At 41.4% G+C, this 20,652-nt stretch overlaps 1 protein-coding gene and 1 long non-coding RNA gene across 3 annotated transcripts; one reads left to right on the top strand and one right to left on the bottom strand.

Moving 5' to 3' along the window:
• Window positions 1-1,342: 1,342 nt before the first annotated feature.
• Window positions 1,343-16,689, bottom strand: LOC116055222 (5-hydroxytryptamine receptor 3A-like). 2 transcript variants are annotated; one of them, XM_036007226.1, is made up of 9 exons: window positions 16,401-16,689; window positions 15,254-15,414; window positions 15,079-15,123; window positions 13,572-13,678; window positions 12,260-12,429; window positions 10,896-11,056; window positions 7,238-7,448; window positions 5,286-5,495; window positions 1,343-1,949 (listed from the first exon to the last, which is right to left on the bottom strand). In XM_036007226.1, exons 1-9 carry the CDS (start codon window positions 16,453-16,455, stop codon window positions 1,648-1,650), a joined length of 1,422 nt encoding a protein of 473 aa, XP_035863119.1. In that variant the 5' UTR covers window positions 16,456-16,689; the 3' UTR covers window positions 1,343-1,647. The 2 variants fall into 2 exon arrangements, with proteins under 2 accessions (XP_035863119.1, XP_035863120.1); XM_036007227.1 differs by having other exon boundaries at window positions 1,343-1,943.
• On the top strand, window positions 2,890-7,371 carry LOC118496249. Its single transcript, XR_004898780.1, has 4 exons — window positions 2,890-3,037; window positions 4,337-4,532; window positions 5,340-5,540; window positions 7,262-7,371. It is a non-coding gene; the product is annotated as an uncharacterized LOC118496249 (long non-coding RNA).
• Window positions 16,690-20,652: the final 3,963 nt, after the last annotated feature.

The following is a 20,652-nucleotide window of genomic DNA, read 5'->3' as shown; positions in this document are numbered from 1 at the left end:
ATAATATTAAATGACTCCTTCATTGTTTAGTCACAAAGCATGTATGTGTTGAGTACCACACTATATGTATTAAGTTCAAGTACTTGGTAAACAATTAGTTTTATAGCCTAAAATCCTTTCTGATATTCCATTATATCCTACATACTTCTGCCAGTATGTTCATGAAGTTGGTATTAGATTTCATTCTAAATGGTATTAAAAGAGGTCTTAAAAAGTCTTAAATTTAACTTGTGGAAACCTGGGGGTACCTTGTGTGTAAAATAAAATGTATTAATTTAGCACTTGAATTGTAGTATTACAAGTACAAAGTATCAGAAAATGGAAATACTCAAATACCTCAAAACTCCAACCATCAATCGATGGCACCATCTAGTGGATATATATGACAATATTTCAATAGAACTTCAACCTCAAACATTTTTATTCATCATGAACTAATGATTAAATGGCCTAAATATCATTATAAAAACATAAAGTGCAGGAAATCAAAGTTTGCCTACTATCTGCGAAACTTTTATAGTGGCTTGTTTTAAGACCAGTTAAAAAAAACATCATATTACTGCTGTTTTTACCATATATACATTGTAGACAATGATGTGGATGATTTAGGGTTTGTAGTATACATGTTATAATGAGAGGCAACCTACAGTATACAGTTATGATTTCAGAAACAATTGAAAAAAAGAGATTTTTTTTTAGGTTGTAGCCTTGTCACCATTAAACATGGTTATAATGCACATTTAGTTCCCTCATTAAAACAAGTTTGTTTGTGTTTGTGTTAATTCTCAAACTCGTATCTTAAATTGCAATATTGCAAATGTGTTTAGACCTGCACTTTTACTACTATTATTTAAAAAGCCTTCATGAACAATTACCTGCCCCGTAACATTTGATCCTCACAAATACTGTAAATAAATAAAAATGGACAAGACATGCACACACATATACATATTGCATTTGGATCTAGATCACTAACACACCTAGGACAGCACAGGACTTGTTGTTCCACACCTCCGGTAACCACTCACCCATCTTATTTTTTAACACCTCCACCTGTGGGAGCTTCAGTCTGTTCTGTTCTCCAGCATTATGTGCTCTGCTGTTGAACCATGGGCAATTTTTGGTGTTATGCTGTTATTAAAACTCCATAATCAGTAGAGAAATATCAGATTAAAGAAAAAAAAAATTTCTTTCAACCAAACTGACACCAAAAAGATAATGTGGATTTTTCCCAAAAACGTCTGGAAAAGCTTCCAAAACATTGGGAAAAGTGACAAAAATGTCAAAAAAGACAACCAAAACATTGGGAAAAAAGTTTTTATTTCAAATTTTGACACAGAAAAACAAAACGTTGCATGGTCGACGGGAAGGCAACACAAGGGTTAAAAACATTTGTTTAGCAACTTTCACCACCATTTTGGTTGGTGTTAGACAGTAGTCAATGCAAGGAGAAATGAAAGCATGTAAAGCTAAAACCCCATCTGTATATATAAAAATTCATGTTCTTCAAATCTCTGACAAATACAACTCTCAAGATCCAGAAACTTACATTGTGTTCCTTGATAGAGTTATCAACATGTGCCACATCTCAGAATACAGCATATAAACTGCTGATATGTCAATCATGCGTATAACCCTCTGGTTAAATCATGCTGCATAATGTTTGCTCCAGAGACATATGATGGTAATGAAGCTGACAGCGATGAAGACAATGTACAAGCCAAACAGCAGACGGTCGATCACTATCCCGATCATTTGCCATTCCTGCGAGGTTTTGCTCCCCTGGAAGTGTTTGTCTACCTGGAGGCGTATGGCCAGGAGATCTCTGCTCAGCTTCCTCAGTTCATCCAGGGACGGCTCTGGGGGGGGTTTCACTGGCGGTGTATCACCAAAGACGCGCTGAAGATGAATCGCTGAGATTTCGGTGTTGCTGGAATTCTTTGCTGGTTCTGTCAAAAAAAAAGGGACAAGCTTGTTTGAATTCTATTTACTCACACACAAATAGGATTCAAAATTGGTGTGATGCCAATATAATATTGGCATCTATAATCTTTAGTACATTTATTGTCACTATTTGTAACCTTTCAAGCCCACTGTGTCATGGTCCTGCTCTGTGGCCATTGGTCTAGTGCAGGGGTCTTCAAGGTTTTTTAAGCCAAGGACCCCTTAAGCAAAAGAAAGACGGCGCAGGGACCCCCTACTACATATATTGTTTCAAATTAAGTTGCATATTAAGCTGGGCCTACAATAACATGTAGGGCGGCCTAAAGCCTTTATAAATACCTATTTAGTGCATAGAATACTATGCTATTAAAATAATAATTGTTGGCATGGTTTTATAAATCATGTTTTAATGTAAAACATACATGTGGCACAGTGAATCCTTGGTAAACTGAATTAACTGTATCTGTGGATCTTAGTGACTATCTTACCTATGGGTCAGTAATCAGTGGGGTTGATTCACAAATTGTGAGGCGGATTTATATTTATATTTGCTAATACTATTGCAAATAATATGTTGGATTCATATTAAGGTATTTTAATTTTCTTGGAAACTTTAAAAAAAAATTAATAATTTGGCGGTCCCTTTGCAGTAATTCTGAGGACCCCCTGTTGAAGATCTCTGGTCTAGTGCGACAGTTTCTTTATTTGTCTTTATTTCAGTGTCTTATTTCTTGAAAGTTTGGGGTCTTCTGTTCATGTTCCTTGTTTTATTCATTGTGTTATTTTGAGTTGTCTGCGCTTTCCATGGTGTTCCTTATGTGTTTCTGTAGCCCTGCATGTTTCCCTTGTACACCTGTTTGTGTCTAGCCTCGTCAGCATGCCTTGTGTTGCCAGTCCTCGTTGTCTGTTACCAAATCAGTGTTTCCCTCGTTAATCCTGTTTCCTGTCCACTCACAGCTGTGCCTCGTCTTCTGATTAGCTCCATGTGTATTTTTACCTGTCTGTTCTTTGTCAGTTTGTGTGTCGTAAATCTTTTGCTACTTCTCTTGTTCTATCTTAGTTTTCCAGTTTGTATTCCTTGGAGAATAAATAGGTTGACCTTTCTGCTGCCTTTGACACAGTGAACCATCAGATCCTCATTTCGACACTCCAGGATCTGGGTGTCTCAGGCTCTGCGCTCTCTTTGCTCACATTTTACCTGACAGACCGAACCTACCGGGTAACTTGGAGAGGATCTACCTCAGAACCTTGCCCACTCAAAACTGGGATTCCTCAGGGATCAGTCCTGGGTCCCCTCCTCTTCTCTCTGTACACCAACCCTCTCAGTCATTCAGTCACACAGCTTTTCTTATCACAGCTATGCAGATGACACCCAACTAATTCTCTCCTTTCCGGAGTCTGAAACTCAGGTAGCAGCACGTATCTCGGCCTCTCTGACTGACATTTCTTCTTGGATGTCCACACACCATCTGAAACTCAACCTTGACAAGACTGAGCTCCTTTTCCTTCCAGGGAAAGGCTCTCCTACCCAAGACCTGAATATAACAATTGACAACTCTGTGGTAGTCCCCACCCAGACTGCTAGAAACCTGGGTGTGACACTTGACGACCAACTCTCCTTCACTGCCAACATCGCTGCAACTACCCGATCATGTAGATACATGCTGCATAACATCAGAAGGATACGTCCCCTTCTAATGCAGAAGGCGGCTCAGGTTCTGGTTCAGGCTCTAGTTATCTCACGTCTAGACTACTGGAACTCCTTCCTGATTGGCCTGCCTGCATGTGCCATCCGACCCCTGCAGCTCATACAGAACGCAGCAGCTCGACTTGTCTTCAACCTCCCCAAGTTCTCTCACACTACACCGCCCCTCCGCTCTCTTCACTGGTTACCAGTTGCTGCCCGCATCCGCTTCAAGACACTAGTACTTGCATACAGGGCCACGAACGGATCAGCACAAGCATACATCCAGGACATGGTCAAACCATATACCCCAACCCGCCCGCTCCGCTCTGCATCAGCCAACCTGCTTGCTGCCCCCTCACAGCGAGGGAGAACTAATCACTCAACGAAATCCCGAGTGTTTGCTGTCCAGACTCCTAAATGGTGGAATGAACTATTGACATCAGGATGGCCAAAAGCCTACGCATCTTCCGCCGAAGGCTAAAAACACATCTCTTCCGACTACACCTTGGATAAAGAAGAAGAAAAAAAATGTTTTTCTTGATGCTGCACTTTCATATGGCTCTTTGTATTATTACCTATTTAAAGCTAATGTACTTGCACTTACTACTTGTTGTCTGGAGTTTGCACCTTCAAGGTTGAACGCACTTAATTGTAAGTCGCTTTGGATAAAAGCGTCAGTTAAATGACATGTAATGTAATGTAAAGTTTGGTCTCTAGTTCCTGTTATTGTCCTGCCTGATTTTGGGTCCAAACCTTCACCAACCCTGACACACTGTGCAGGACATAGCCTACCTCAGATCACCAACACCCTGAGTCAGATGTAACCAAGTATTGTGATTGAGAGGACTTTAGTTGGTCAAAGGAAACAGAACTTGCCAGGCAAAGAGACCCAGCTCTAAAGGTTGAAAAATAGAGTTAGAGAGAGGAAAGGTCATCTTTTAAAGGTGCTCTTCCACACTTGCATTTTTTTTAAATATCTTAGGTCCACATGTGTTTGTGTTATGTCATGAATGTGAAAATGAACTGATACCTCCTCTGTCAGCTCTAGCCACTGAAAAGAAATAAACGGAGAAATCAGGCCAATTACAAAAGCTGGTCAGTCTGACGTGGTGTTGCCTGAGCTCATTATTATTCATGAGCTCGCACAGTTGCACTGGATAAAGGATGCTGGTAGCCAGGCTCTCATTGGCTAGCTGTTAGATAATCAGAGTCAAGCAGCTTAGCTCGTTGAATATTAATAAGAACTGGCACAAATTGAGCTGAGTCTTCCTGCAGGCTTTCTATAACACGCTAGAATGGCTTGAAACAAGGTTTTTCCACAAAAAATGTTACAGAGTCCATGGTAGAACTTCAGACATTACCACAAAGTAATGAAATACGTGTGGCAGGGCACCTTTAAATAAAACTTTAGTTGACAAAGATAAAGCACTTTTGACAGGCCTGGTATTTCATATAAATAGTATTAGTGTATATAGTTTATAAGTAGTCCTATCAATTATTTTGTCCATTAAATGTCACTTGGTGCTACAAAGGATCTCTCCACCAACTACCTGCAAACTGGGGGTCAAACTAAATAAACTTGTCAACTCTCAACTCAACTCTTGTCAAACTTTTCATGTCTTTTAGTTAATGTTTATTGATAATAATAATATACCTCTAAGAGATGGGTTGAGGAAGACAGTGGTTTGGTTGCTCTTTTTCTTCCGAGGGAGAAAAACGACAACAGCTAGATATCGTAGCATAAGGACACTGAGCCAGCGAGGCACCGCACTGTACTGGCTGGAGCTGCACTGGATATTAGTGATCAACACCGTCTCCAACAGGCTGCCCACCATTAGAGCGAGGCTGATGGAGAAGAAAACGTCTGCAGGAAACAAAAACAGGGAGGATTCAGCACACCTTTCATTAAGTATGCTGTTTCTTTTACATGCCAATAACCGTTTTAACCATCTTCAGTCATATCCTAGTTATAATCTTATTTAGGAAATGCTGTTTACATTGAAGCCTGAGAAACCAGAGGCCTGTACTACGAAGCAAGATTTGGCGTTAACGAGCTAACTTCAGGTTCAACCCAGGGTTTTCTGTATCACGAAGGTGGATCACTTGTTACCGGGTTCAATCGCCGTGGTAACTTATGCTGAACACCTAACCTGGTCGGGAGCAGGTTAAATTGGAGATCAGAGATCAACTGGTGTAAAAGCACCGCCTACTGACCAATCAATACTCGACTGATAACGGCGTCACCGTTCTTAGAAGATCAGGCGGAGCTCGGTGGGCGGAGAGAGAGAGAGGGAGAGGGGGAGAGGGGGAGAAAGGGGTGCGCACATAAAAGTTAAAGCATTTAGAGACCGACAACTCTGTTAGCATTCCCTGATGTGTATATTTATGAAATACATAGATTGTAATGGGAGGGAATTACATATCGGCTCAGCTTCTTGAGCCGTGTGTTGCCAATGCGCACATCAGTTTGAATTATGTTTTTATATATTTTATTTGCTCTCACGATGGCTTCCCACTGCCAAGGTTGCAACTGAAATAATAGGCTAAACGACAGTTTATGTAAAGTACAAGTGTAATTATGGTCAGATCTTGGGCCTGACTGATGGGGAAGTGATATTGATAAGCGGTGTGATTTACGCATCTACAGCGTCGGCTATTTTTTTTGCCAGCTTTCCTCCTGCAGCAGCGACTGTATTGCGTTTTGCCTGCAAAACCGTGTCTGTGTTATTCATATTCATGTAGAATTATAGTTTGCTCTTCTTATGTAAAATATGCGGCTCTGGTAGATGTTTGCGATTGGTCGTGGTGCGCAAACACCGCCTCTTTTATGTGAACGCGCGCGTCTCTAGATTGGAAAAATCTGGGTTGACTGAACTAGTTGATAACCAGCGTCGTGATACAGCTTATGCGGGACCGCGGTTGTTAGGTTAGGTGAAGCCGGGTAAATGAAATAAATCCAGGACATGTTGATCTCGCCTCGTAGTACAGGCCTCTGTTATTCATCTCCTTGTATACATAATCTGCATGGAGGTGTCTTTGAACCACAACCATATCTAAGTAAACACTTAAGTGTTTTCAGGGTGGAACCCAGTGGCAGGTTGGCATTCTGGTTGTAGAGCTGCTGTGGAAGATCCAGTTTCTGAGAGCACAAACATATCCCCATCACCATTGGGAACAAATTAGAATTTTAATTTAGAATTACATTTTTGGACTTTAATTCGTGATGGACATCGGGGATAATGATATCCCCGCTAAGCATAAGTCAGACTGAATCTAAAAATTGTCATCACATATCATATATATGCGTGTTCAGATTTGACTGAGCTATGAATTGTGATGCAACTTGCGGCAATAGTCCATATCCAGAAATTTAAACAACAAACACTTTCCTCCCTTGTACCATTGAGTTGTTCAGTTGCCTACAGTATGTGTGTGTGTGTGTGTGTGTGTGTGTGTGTGTGTGTGTGTGTGTGTGTGTGTGTAAACTGAGCAGCTCATAAGAGCTTCAGGAGCATATGTGCAGCAATGCATTTTATAAAGATACATGCATGTTCCTTCAACCTTCTCTGAAATAAAATCAGTAACAATATCACAGGTGTCATTCACTGATGAGAGGTGTTGTCTCCCCAGTGACAGGCAGCAGGTCATTCATGATGAGCAGGAAGACGGTGTAGCCCAGGATGAGGGTCATCTTGAAGGAGGACCGGTCCACAGTCTGAAGAGGCAGCAGGAAGCTGAAGAGGTCCACTGTGATGAGGAAGCAGCTGGGGATCAACAGGTTCACCACATAGCGCATCGGCCTACGTCTCAGAATGATCTTGGGAAAAGACACAGGTACAAGGCCTCAACATTTTAGTCAGACTTATAGTCAGGGCATTTATCTTCATTTCTTTCTGAACTCGGATGCAAAAAGAATTATCTTGTCACATTGAAAGTGTGTTATCCTGCAATTTTTTTTTAGAGGGATGTGTATGGCATTTTAAAAGCCAGAAAAATAAAAAATCTGTCCAAGCCATGAGTCCAAGCCCCCCAGTGCACTACCCTTTCAGAAAACATGTTTGGATTATTTAGATAATTCCTCTTTTATCTACTGTATTAAGTAAACTGTTCAATTATGTATATAAAATTAAAGCTGCAAGCAGCGTTGGACGGTCCCTCGCACCTCCTTGCACGTCAGGGTTACTGGCGGACGCCACTCCTTGCGGCTGTGCGTTTGCATGGCACTCAGACACTGCAAATCGTCACCAATGAAAAGGGAACTCTCAGCTGAGTTCAGTGACACCTCACACAAGACTCTACGTAATACAGTTAATTAGCTGTGAAACAGGGCGTGGTTAAAGCATAGGGGGCGGGCCAAACCATGACCAATATAAAAGGAAGTCTCTGCTGAGTTCAGTGATACCGCACACAAGACTCTACCTTAAATGGGTCACCAGTTATGAAAGGGGGCGTGGCTGAAGCATAGGGGGCGGGCCAAACCATCAGCAATGAAGAAGGAACTCTCTGCTGAGTTCAATGACACCTCACACAAGACTCTACCTTAAACGGCTGGACCCTTGTCAAACGTGAGAAATTTCGGGCAGATATGACAATGTACACTAAAGTTACAATAACTTCTTCATTCATTGATAAATGTTCAAAATGGCCAACTAAAATTAGTTGGCTAAAATTACCACTAGGGGGTGCTATGACTTTGAGCCAATATCGGCATGTAGATGTCGTCAGGGTTGGACTCTTATGAATCCTGAAAAGTTTCGAGCCAATTGGACAATGTACACTCAAGTTGCACCCACTTCCTTTTTCGATGGCGAAACACACACAATGGCCGCCCCGCCACGGCCATGCCCTATGACGAAAAGTTTTTCTTTTAATAACTTTTCATCTTTAAGGTCTTAAGATGGCACAGACCAAATTTGACATTGATCGGATGAAATCTGAAATCCTCTAGGAGGAGTTCGTTATAGTACGACATGTGGAAATGGCCAAAATCGCACAAATTTCGAACTTTCAATTCAAAATGGCGGACTTCCTGTTGGGTTTAGGGTATGGCTCCAATGAGCTTTTTTGTACATCTTGACATGCTACATATGTGTAGCACATTTTGTTAGTCTATGTTAAACGTACTGCAGGGGCTCTTTTTTTTTTATTTTGTAGGGGGCGCTATCGAGCCATTTTTGTGCGCCTATTCCCGAAACCCTTAAAATACATACATTTTCACCAGGCTCGATCAGCCGACAATTTTGGTGAGTTTTTGAGTATGTTAAGCCCCTCAAAATCGCATAGGGGGCGGGCCAAACCATCAGCAATGAAGGAAAGGAATTATTATTACACCAAATGAATTGGCTTTTTGAGGGGCTTAACATATGCTAAAACTCACCAAAATTGGCGGTCGCATCATGTCTGGTAAATATTTACGTATTTTAAGGGTTTCGGGGATAGGCGCACAAAAATGGCTCACTAGCGCCCCCTACAAAGTGAAATAAATTGAACCCCTGCAGTGCGTTTAACGTAGACTCACGAAAGTTGGTACACGTATGTAACATGTCAAGATGTACAAAAAATATAATTGGAGCCATACCCTAAACCAAACAGGAAGTCCGCCATTTTGATTTCAAAGTTCGAAATTAGTGAGATTTTGGCCATTTCCACATGTCGTACTTTAACGAACTCCTCCTAGAGATTTCATCCGATGAACTTCAAATTCAGTCTGTGCCATCTTAAGACATGAAAGATGAAAATTTGTGAAAAGAAAAACTTTTCGTCATAAGGCGTGGCCGTGGCGGGGCGGCCATTTTGTGCGTTTCACCATCGAAACAGGAAGTGGGTGTAACTCAAGTGTACATTGTCCAATGGGCTCGAAACTTTTCAGGATTTATAAGACTCTAACTCTGAGGACATGTACCCGACAAAATTGACTCAAAGTCATAGCGCCCCCTAGTGGCAACAGGAAGTAGGCCTAGAAGTCAAGTTGCTATACTTTAACGAACTCCTCCTAGAGATTTCATCCGATGGACTTCAAACTTGGTCGGTACCATCTCAACACCTTAAAGATGAAAAGTTATTAGAAGAAAAACTTTTCGTCAAACGGTGTGGGCGTGGCATGGCGGCCATTTTGAGTATTTAGCGATGAACAAAGAAGTTGTTGTAACTTGAGTGTACGTTGTATCTGCCCGAAATCTCTCACGATTGACAAGGGTCGAGGCCTGAGGACATCTACAGGCCAATATTGACTTTTGGTCATAGTGCCCCCCACTGGCAACAGGAAATGCGCCTTATATGACAAACATCATCCGATTTATATGAAACTTAAAATGTGTGGTCGACATGTGGTACTGAGCCGCCCTGTATACTTTAACCACACCCACTTACTCAGACCACGCCCCTTTCATAACATTTGAACCGTTTAAGGTAGACCCTTGTGTGAGGTATCATTGAACTCAGCAGAGACTTCCTTTTTCAGTGGTCAGGATTTGCCCCGCCCCCTATGCTTTAGCCACGCCCCTTTCATAACTGGTGAACTATTTAAGGTAGAGTCTTGCGTGAGGTGTCATTGAACTCAGCAGAGAGTTCCTTCTTCATTGGTGATGGTTTAACCTGCCCCTTATGCTTAAGCCACGCCCCCTTTCATAACTGGTGACCCGTTTAAGGTAGAGTCTTATGTGAGTTATCAATGAACTCAGCAGAGACTTTCTTCTTTAATGGTGATGGTTTGGCCCGCCCCCTATGCTTAAGCCACGCCCCCTTTCATAACATTTTAACCGTTTAAGGTAGACCCTTGTGTGAAGTATCATTGAACTCAGCAGAGAGTTCCTTATTCATTGGTGATGGTTTGTTTTACCCCCCTATGCTTAAGCCACTTGATATTTGTGTGTGCTCTTTATAGACACTATTCTCCAACAAACAAAAGAAAATGAAGTTTTTCTCACAGCTGGAAAAAATTCAAAATTATTGTGGATGATGATGAAACTGCTAAAGGAACACAATACAAACATAGATTATTTTTTTAGCTTTCTCATTGATGAATTTAATTAGCAGTTTCATTCTTCAGTTGCAGTTTGATTGACATCCGACGGCGCGCATATTGTGTCATTTCCTGTTTGTATAAAATGGTTAAGTATGTTAATACTTCTATACTCACAGCTACATCTGTATACTATGATTACTCTATACTGTATGCACGCAGCATGGTGGAGAATTATGTTCAGCTATAACAATTCAAAATAAGTGATCATAATATATAATTAGAAAAGTTAAAAGTGCTTACATAGTATTTGATCTCAGAGTAGCTTCCATCATCTAACGCCAAGGTAGAAGGAGCTACACTGATACCTGCGAGCTCCCACTCCCCATTGGTCTGCAACACATCTTGGGACTCCTTTAGGATCTGTTCAGGCGTGGGGCCTTGAATCATCCTTATGTCCGTAGCTTGAATAACATTTAATTGTACAGTTTTATTTGGAGTTATTAGATGCCACACATTATATTATGTCAATATCCATCCACACACACACACACACACACACACACACACACACACACACACACACACACACTATTTCAACACTTCAAAGGGCTTTTAACAGTTGAATTTACAAAGCTACATTGTATATGAGTTGGCCTCCGCCAGGGCTGCGCTTTGTCACCAATCCTGTTTGTAGTATTTATGGACAGGATATCGAGGCGTAGTCGGGGTGGAGAGGGGTTGCAGTTCGGTGGGCTGGGGATCTCATCGCTGCTTTTTGCAGATGATGTGGTCCTGATGGCATCATCGGCCTGTGACCTTCAGCACTCACTGGATCGGTTCGCAGCCGAGTGTGAAGCGGCTGGGATGAGGATCAGCACCTCTAAATCGGAGGCCATGGTTCTCAGCAGGAAACCGATGGAGTGCCTTCTCCAGGTAGGGAATGAGTCCTTACCCCAAGTGAAGGAGTTCAAGTACCTTGGAGTCTTGTTCGCGAGTGAGGGAACAATGGAGCGGGAGATTGGTCGGAGAATCGGCGCAGCGGGTGCGGTATTACATTCAATTTATCGCACCGTTGTGACGAAAAGAGAGCTGAGCCAGAAGGCAAAGCTCTCGATCTACCGGTCAGTTTTCGTTCCTACCCTCACCTATGGTCATGAAGGTTGGGTCATGACCGAAAGAACGAGATCCAGGGTACAAGCGGCCGAAATGGGTTTCCTCAGGAGGGTGGCTGGCGTCTCCCTTAGAGATAGGGTGAGAAGCTCAGTCATCCGTGAGGAGCTCGGAGTAGAGCCGCTGCTCCTTCGCGTCGAAAGGAGCCAGTTGAGGTGGTTCGGGCATCTGGTAAGGATGCCCCCTGGGCGCCTCCCTAGGGAGGTGTTCCAGGCACGTCCAGCTGGGAGGAGGCCTCGGGGAAGACCCAGGACTAGGTGGAGGGATTATATCTCCAACCTGGCCTGGGAACGCCTTGGGATCCCCCAGTCGGAGCTGGTTAATGTGGCTCGGGAAAGGGAAGTTTGGGGTCCCCTGCTGGAGCTGCTACCCCCGCGACCCGAGACCGGATAAGCGGACGAAGATGGACATTGTATCCTGTGATGTTTTTTTAAGTCACGCAGTTCAAAGATCAGACTTTTTAAGACCTGTATTTTATATTTAAGCAGGCTTACCAAAGTGTAGATATGGTCCAAATGTCAGAGAGCAGTTCTGGATATCAAAGGGAAAAGTGTAGATTACTAATCGGCAGGAGCTGACCACTCTGAGTGGCTTATCATCAAATACATGACCTGTGTTGTGTAAGTACACATAGGGAGTTTTGGGAGCTTTGTCTTCATCCATGCTGAAAAAAATAAATTGAAAAAAATGTTTAAAACTAGTAAATAACAAATTAATCCAAGGCATTTTAAAAGGAGCGAGGAATACAAAGACAATATCACTCTCATACAGTTTCATTGTTTATTAAAGGGGTGATAAAGGGTAGTTTTATTCCTAACATTATTCTATCAACACAGACCTTTACATCGATAGTCTGGTGTTATAATTTATTTGCCTCGGGTGTACTGTGAAGTGTTTAAGATTGTTTTTAGTAGCAGGCTAGCAGATACTGTTGACTTGCGCTAGCCTAGCACCAGTGAACTCTGCAACTGGAAGGACTGGATGAAAAGTGTTGAAAACGGTCTCCACTGATAAATAACACACTGGCTAACTTGGAAATGAGGTCCTATGTCCTATGTCCAAAATTCTGAACCACCCCTTTAAGGTCTCCTAATAGTAACATTGGTTGGGCTGAAAATGGCCCGGGTGCTGTTCTATGCTCCCTAAAGCAACACTGTGAAATGGCTTTAGAATGAATGAGAGGTTTTCTGCCATATAAGGTATGCTCATGAATATTTAGATAAGCTGTGCGCTGATTGGTTGCATACGCACAGACACAGAGCTGCCCTGCAGCACACACACACAGACACACCGCTGCGCACCGCACGCACACACACCCACGCACACACATACACACACACTGTCTGTTAACGTTACCGATAGACTTCCAATTCGCCCGTTTTCAGCAGCAGTTTCAAATTGTGAGATTTGCATAGGAAAGGGATGTCAATGGGACTTTGAGGTACTATGGGCCTATTTTACTGTCGTAATTCAACTATGACAAGATAAACTCGGTTTTGCATTCTGTCACCCCTTTAAAAGTTGTATTGTGTTTGAATAAAATGAGTTGGTCTTTTTAGAGGTATACTAAAATATAATCAATTTAAGCATAAAATGGACTAGAAGGAGCTTAAAGTAGATTCCTTTAAACTCCAAAGTATCAAACACCTGTGATACTGTACCTACATGGAGGTTTACCTCTCTGCTCTCAGGTTTACAGCGTAAACAGCGCAAGATTGCTTTCCAAGTGCTGACATTTCAGGTTTTTATTTTTCTAAAAGGCTCTTTTCTCTGATTTGGACAATAATAACTTTCTAACTAACTTACTACTCTGCGATGTTGATGTCTGGGACCCAAAGTTGTTCTCGAGGGACAGAGACTCTTGTAGTTCCACATTCCTCCTCATCCCAGCTCAGTCCCTCTATGTTCCACTCCTACATTAAACAAAACAACACAGATGTGATGTATGGCAACCATTTCAGCTATGTCACACAAGGCAAGGCAAGGCAGCTTTATTTGTATAGCACATTTCAGCAACAGGGCAATTCAAAGTGCTTTACATGAAAACAGATTAAAAAATTTAAGAGCAATTAAAACAGTTAAATATATAAAAGCAGATAAAATAGGAATTTCTCTTTATATGCTTATATAGATTGTCATACAGTGTCAACAATGCAACTTCAGTATAAGAAATGAACAGTTATTTAAAGAAAGGCAACATCAAAAAGATAGGTCTTCAGCCTTGATTTAAAAGAACTGAGAGTTGCGGCAGACCTGCAGTTTTCTGGGAGTTTGTTCCAGATATGTGGAGCATAAAAACTGAACGCTGCTTCCCCCTGTTTAGTTCTAACTCCGGGGACAACAAGCAGACCTGTCCCAGACAACCTGAGAGGTCTGGGTGGTTCATACTGATCAGATCAGAAATATATTTTGGCCCTAAACTGTTTAGTGATTTATAAACCAGCAAAAGTATTTTGAAATCAATTCTTTGAGGCACTGGAAGCCAGTGTAGAGACTTCAGTACTGGAGTGGTGATCCACTTTCTTGGTCTTAGTGAGGACTCGAGCAGCAGCAACAACAAAGAAAAATATCCCAAAAACCATCACCAACCGTCACCATCATTTTAGGAAGAAAAAAATACAAGAGGTTTTGCACAAAAATTATTTCGTCACAAGTTAATGAACAATAACAAGTCAATGAACTTTTGGTTTATTCCAGTTTAGAAACTTTTAGTCTGTATCCTTGACGTTCTACTTCTGGGATTGCTCCGGTGCCGCAGGAAATTCTGCCGGATGCATGTATTTTCGCCAATTTCCGTTTCCTTCTGCTTTCTTTTTTGTTGGAATTTTAATGGATTTATTTAATTTTGTGGATTTATGAGGACTATGGTTAACTGATCCTCAGATCTCTGCAGGGTAAACTGAAACAGCTAGCTAGACTATCTGTCTAATCTGAGTTTTCTCTAGCATGACTATTTTCCAGTAGCTCTGTCCGGTGCTTGGCACCGCCTAAGACGATTGTGATTGGTTTAAAGAAATGCAATGGCAAATGGTCCAGCAAAGTGAGACGAAGAAAATTTAAACAAGTAGACATGCATGTTTCATTTTAAATTATTAGAGAAATCATACAACAAATATCTGACTTTGGTGCCCCCCAGTGGTAAATTAAAAAAAGATACATCTCCTAACCTTGGGTGTGCTTATTTTGCTACAAACAAAAACAATCACAATTTGAAATGTGCTATAATCACATAGGAAATCTGCACATAATGGATGTAAGTAGTCAAACACTTCCAAATGTATTGATGCTTTTGTCAGTGCTCTGAGGAACTTACCAGAACTTGCCATAAGAGTGTTGTTAGGGTTTGGGATTTTTCATCCTGTAGGTGAGACATGTTTTAAGCCAGTAATACAGATTGATTATGAATTTGAATCAATGAATGTTGAACTTAAATTAAAAAGTTATGCATGCTCATGTGCAGGCATGACTATGTGTTTTTGTAGACTCACCACTCCTATAATTCCCACCACAGTGATACCAATAGTTATGTTAACTGTACTTGAAAAGCTTTTCACAGGTCGCACTAGTTTTTTAGGGAATACATTCTTCTCAAGGACATCAACCAAGGATTCAGGAGTTGGGCTGGTGCAGTTCAATGATGCCACAAAACCTGTGTTTAAAGAGAAAGTACAAAACAAAATTTGTGAGATAGCTCATATAAATGCACATGGAAGTATTTAGTCCCAGTTCTTTTATTGGTATAGACACAGAAGCATTGCGGATCTTTCTTCGTCTGCTGTACAATTTGAAGATGGCAGGGAAGTCAAGAATGGCTGTTGTTGCAATAGCTTTTTGAGTGAAATTAATTATCCTGTTTGTTTTTTTTTTCATGACAACAGGCTAATCATATTGAAAAAACAAAAGGTCATTATTGCATTGAGTGGGTGCACTTGATTGTCCATGGCTGGGTGGATCATGGTCACCACATAGACTCCTCTTACCTTCTTAAAATAGAGTATGAAAAGATAATAAACATGTGACCCAGAGGTAATGAGAAAAAATTAAATTACGTGGCTTTTCTTGGCTTCAGTAGTTTGGTAGGAGAAAATATTCTAGGGCTTCAGTCACTAAATTGCCTCTGAATACATCTGAAAATAAAATAATAAGGGTTCTAAGTTGTAACTAATTGCTTTATTAATTGTTAATAAACACCAGCCAGATAGTTTGTCCACAACCTGGCAACCCAAGCATTGTTCCTATTAATTACTTACAACTGGTCTATCAACTATTAGTAAATAACACATTCATTATAGCTTACCTTTGCATGCATAATAAAGGCATAAAAATCCCCCAAAATAAAATAAGTAAAGCCATTAACAACTTATAAATTGTTTATTAGATAGTTAGTAGGGTACTGGTTTTTAATCAGATTGCTTTGATAATCTTTTAATAACCAAAATAAACGTTTAAATAAAATAATGCAATTTAAGAAAACTGTTGGCATATATTAATCTGTTTGTTCAAACCAGTATATTTTAAATAAGTCTTTATCATTATTGATTATTTAAAACAGGTTCCCTACTGTACAGCACCAGCTTTTAACAGATCGTAGTCTTTGCCTATTTTGTGGATAGTCAAAATGTCTCCCCACCTTACCTTGAAGCAGCATGAAACAAATGAAGATGAGCTCAGCGGCCTTTATATCTGTCATTTTCAGGCTGTTAATCCTTTTTCATGACATGTGCCTCAGATTAAAAAACAAAAATGTTAGCAGTCTGCTCGATGAGATTGAGCTGTTCTGCTGAAGCAACATTAATTTATCACTAATTAAATGAAATGTTTGACCTCCTTCTGAGGCTAATATTGACTCTAGAATATTGTAGACTGTAGCATGACTTACTGTAAGCATTTGGGGTATTCCCAGTTGCTTGCAGAGATCCACTCATCTGATGTCTGTGTTTGCATAATGAATGTTTGGATTGTACAACAGGCTTTTGAATCATCTTCATGAGGATCAGATGTGTCAACAATTTATATTCGTGACAGCTGAGGCCAAGTCAAACACAGCAGTATGCACTTGACTAGTTGTGTCAATTTGCCTACTGGGGAACTGCACAAAAAGTATGCTTTGCTTAGTTATGCATGCACACATTTCTTAATTAGCACTACAGCTCAGGCTGATGGGAATGTCATGAGTTTTGCAGGTTTCTTTTATTATACACTATTGTAAATCAAATTTTTGACCTGATGATTGTACAAGATGAAATGTTATTACAATTAATCTTGAGGGGGCACATAGGCCATATGTCTGCAACAAATTTCATGGCAATACATGCAATAGTAGAGAGTTGTTGAGTTTCACTCAAAACCACAAATTTAAGGAATTACCAAAGTCTACATTGTCTGGGAACCATGAATGTCTGAACAAAATGTTGTACCAATCAAACCAGTAGATTGTGAGATATTTACAAGAAAAAAGTTTGACCTGCTGGTGGCGCAAGAGAGGATCATCAAAGTCTTTACGATTCATCAGCTGTGGATCATGAATGTCTGTACAAAGTTCCATGAGAATCCGTCCAATAGTAGAGATATTTTAGCCTGGGCCAAGGTGGTGGAGCACCGTCCAACAGACAGCCATTAGCAAATACTGGAGTCATATTTCTGTCTTGCATTATTTAGCATGGAGCATACAGGTTGAATAACAGAAGCCTGAGAATCGAACCCTGGGGGACTCCACTCAGATTTATGATCACCATGGCAACCACATAGCCTCTGCTTTAGAGATGTGACCTAAAACCAACTGAACACAGTACCAAATAACCCTACCACACTAGAAGTGGAAGCCGGCAGAACCCCTCTGAGGGCCGGGCAGGTGAAGGGGCAGCTGGGCTGGAGCCAGGCGACAGGTCCGCTGTGCAGGAGCTAGGCCAAGGGTCCGCTGTGCCAGTGTCCGCAAACAAGGTAACTGGAACAGTGACAGGCAACAAGGCAATAGGATCAGGAGTCGGTGAGTCCGCCGACAGGGTAACTGGAACAGCAACAAGCAACAAAGCCACAGGATTAGGAGTTGGCGGGTCCGCCAGGCTGGAGCCAGGTGACAGGGCAACTGGAGCAGGGTCCTGAGGCGGGACAGATGGACCAGGGATCAGCAAGGCAACAGGAACATGAGTTGGCCGAGATGCCAGCTGGGGCTCTGGAAAGCTGCACATCAGCTGGGGTACTGGAAGATTGGTCAGCTGAGGTTCTGTAAAACTGGTCAGCTGAGACTTGAGGCCGCTGCACAGCACAGGCTCGGGGCCGCTGCACAGCATGAGTCAAGAACAAAGATCCTGTAGCCAAAATGCTAGCAGACCGAGCAACAGGCAGGCTGGTGGGTGCTAGCTGGCACTGAGGTAGGCCAGGGATCTGATTAGGAGCATTTGTGGAACTAACAGGCTTGGATGAACTCAACCCATTAGCAGGTGGAGGAGCTGGAGTGGAAATGAAGCGGATAGCCCAGTTAGGAACAGAATCCTTTAACCAAGGTTTTTCTGACACCTTCACACAGGCTAACGACAAAATTGCCTCCTTCTGGCAATCATTGGTAGTCTCCTTCCACATGGCTTTAAGCTCCACCAGGTCACAAATAAGATCACACAGTTCATCAGAAAGAGTCTGCTGGGTCCATTGTCTTGGTATGTTTGGAGTAGCAAACTGTTAGAAAAAAAACTGGGAACCCACCGGAAAAAGATGCCTCTCTGCTGGGTCCAAGTGGTCAGGACATTCTGTCACAGAATCAGAGAATGTCGGACCCAAATGCAGAGACAGACACGTAGTGTTGAGCTTGAGGATTTAATAAACAATAATCCATACAGAAAGAGTCCTGAAGATAGCAGGCAAAATACAAAAACAGGAACAGGCAGAATCCCCAAAACAGGGACAGTGACTAGAGTGACTAGTACATGACTAGAGTCTCTCAAAATCTGACAAAAATCTTTTAAACCTTCCTTTGTTGATCTGAAATGAAGACAGATTCAGCAACTGCATGGCCTATTTCTCGCTTAAAATGTTTTCAGAAACACGTTTCGGTGAACTATTTTAGTACAATATGAGATCGTATTCTGAACAAGCCGCCATGACAGTCTGTCTTTGAAATTCCGGAGAAACCAGACCCACGTGACGCGTTCGTCCAATTAGCTGCTGGTTTTCAATTTTGGGCGACAATACAGATTAGCGCCGCCTGCTGTTATGGAGACGTATTACGTCTCGTCGCTTTGGTGTGTTCCGAGGCACTTTTTTGACCAATTTGGGGAGACTGATCAGCCCAACTGCCTTTTCTGCCAACGTTTGGCCATTGGCTCTGTGTGTCTGGGCCTTAAAGTGGATGGATGAAATAGGGGAGAGACTGCGTGAAGAGGATTGGAGTCAGGGGTACATAAAACAACAAACTCAAAATATTGGAAGGAATTTGCATGGAAAGTATATACCAGATTTTTCATTACGCCAAATGTTCTTAGTAAAATTAATAGCACTAGGAAATCACACTGCTGGAGAAATTGTAATGAAGAGAAGGCAAATCACTAATTTTTTTATCTGCTCTATGTTAAAATCATTCTGGCAACTGGTTATAATGGCAATAAAAAGAACACTAAATCTGAAAGAAACTATTAATCCAACATAAATAATCCTAGAAAAATCACCACCTGAGCTAAAACAAGAGACGGACCAGTATTTATATAGAATTTTCAGAATTACAGCCATGAAGCAGATAACAAGAAACTGGCTGAAGCCATTAATATCAACAGTCCAGAAATGGAAAGAAACAATGCATTAAATTTCAGATGGAGAGAATAACATACAAAATTAGAAATGAAGAATTTGAGTATGAAAGACGCTGGGCTAAATGGATACAATATAAAGCCAACAACTAAAACAGGAAAGAAGCAGGGCCGGTTTGGAAAAGAAAAACATAACTCGACATGCATAGTTAAACGCACCTAAGAGGAGTCAATATGCGCACAAACACACACACACACACACACACACACACACACACACACACACACACACACACACACACACACACACACACACACATACAAATATGAATAACAGTGGATTGAAATTGTAGATGTGTACCAATTATTGTTATGTAAAAATATTTAGTTATTCATTCATGCACGTCCTTGCTTTTTCTGAGTGTTTTTGGTAGACTAACAATATGATAAATGACTGAATGAACTAAGTTATTGTGTTTTAAGTTAAAGCAGCCATATTATGCTCATTTTCAGGTTCATAATTGTATTTTAAGGTTGTACCAGAATAGGTTTACATGGTTTAATTTTCAAAAAACACCATATTTGTGTTGTACTGCAGTGCTCTCTCTCACTGCTGCAGATCCTCTTTTCAGCTGGTCTCTGTTTTAGATACAGAGTGAGACCTCTTTTCTTCTTCTTCTTCTGTACTATCTTTGATTGCACTGCACATGCCCAGTAGCTCAGATGTAGATCATGTCAGCTAGCTAGCTCCATAGACAGTAAAAGAAAGGCTGTTTCTACAACTTTGGTCAGTTACAAGGCAGGATTAGCTGGGAGACTTCTAAATGAGGGTGCACATGTAAGTAGTTCTTTTGTAGATTATGGTGAACTTGTGTGTGTTGTAGCAGTGCTTTGCTATTGAGAACGAGGTAGCATGCTAGCATTAGCATGCTAGCATTAGCCATAGCGTTAGCATGCTAACGCTACGAGCTAATGGTTGCGGTTAGCCTGCTTGTTTCGGCTTGTGACGTCACAAGCCGTGCCGATTTTGAACAGCTCACCTAGAGACTGAAGGCAGGACACATTCAGAAACCGTATCTCACTCTAAACAGCATGGGTGGATTTTTTCAAAGTTTGTATGTGTGTGGAAGCACCAGAGACACAACATAACA

This window comes from Sander lucioperca, chromosome 11 (genome assembly GCF_008315115.2).
Source record: "Sander lucioperca isolate FBNREF2018 chromosome 11, SLUC_FBN_1.2, whole genome shotgun sequence".
NCBI lineage: Eukaryota > Metazoa > Chordata > Actinopteri > Perciformes > Percidae > Sander > Sander lucioperca.
This window is presented reverse-complemented; position numbering and strand designations above follow the sequence as displayed.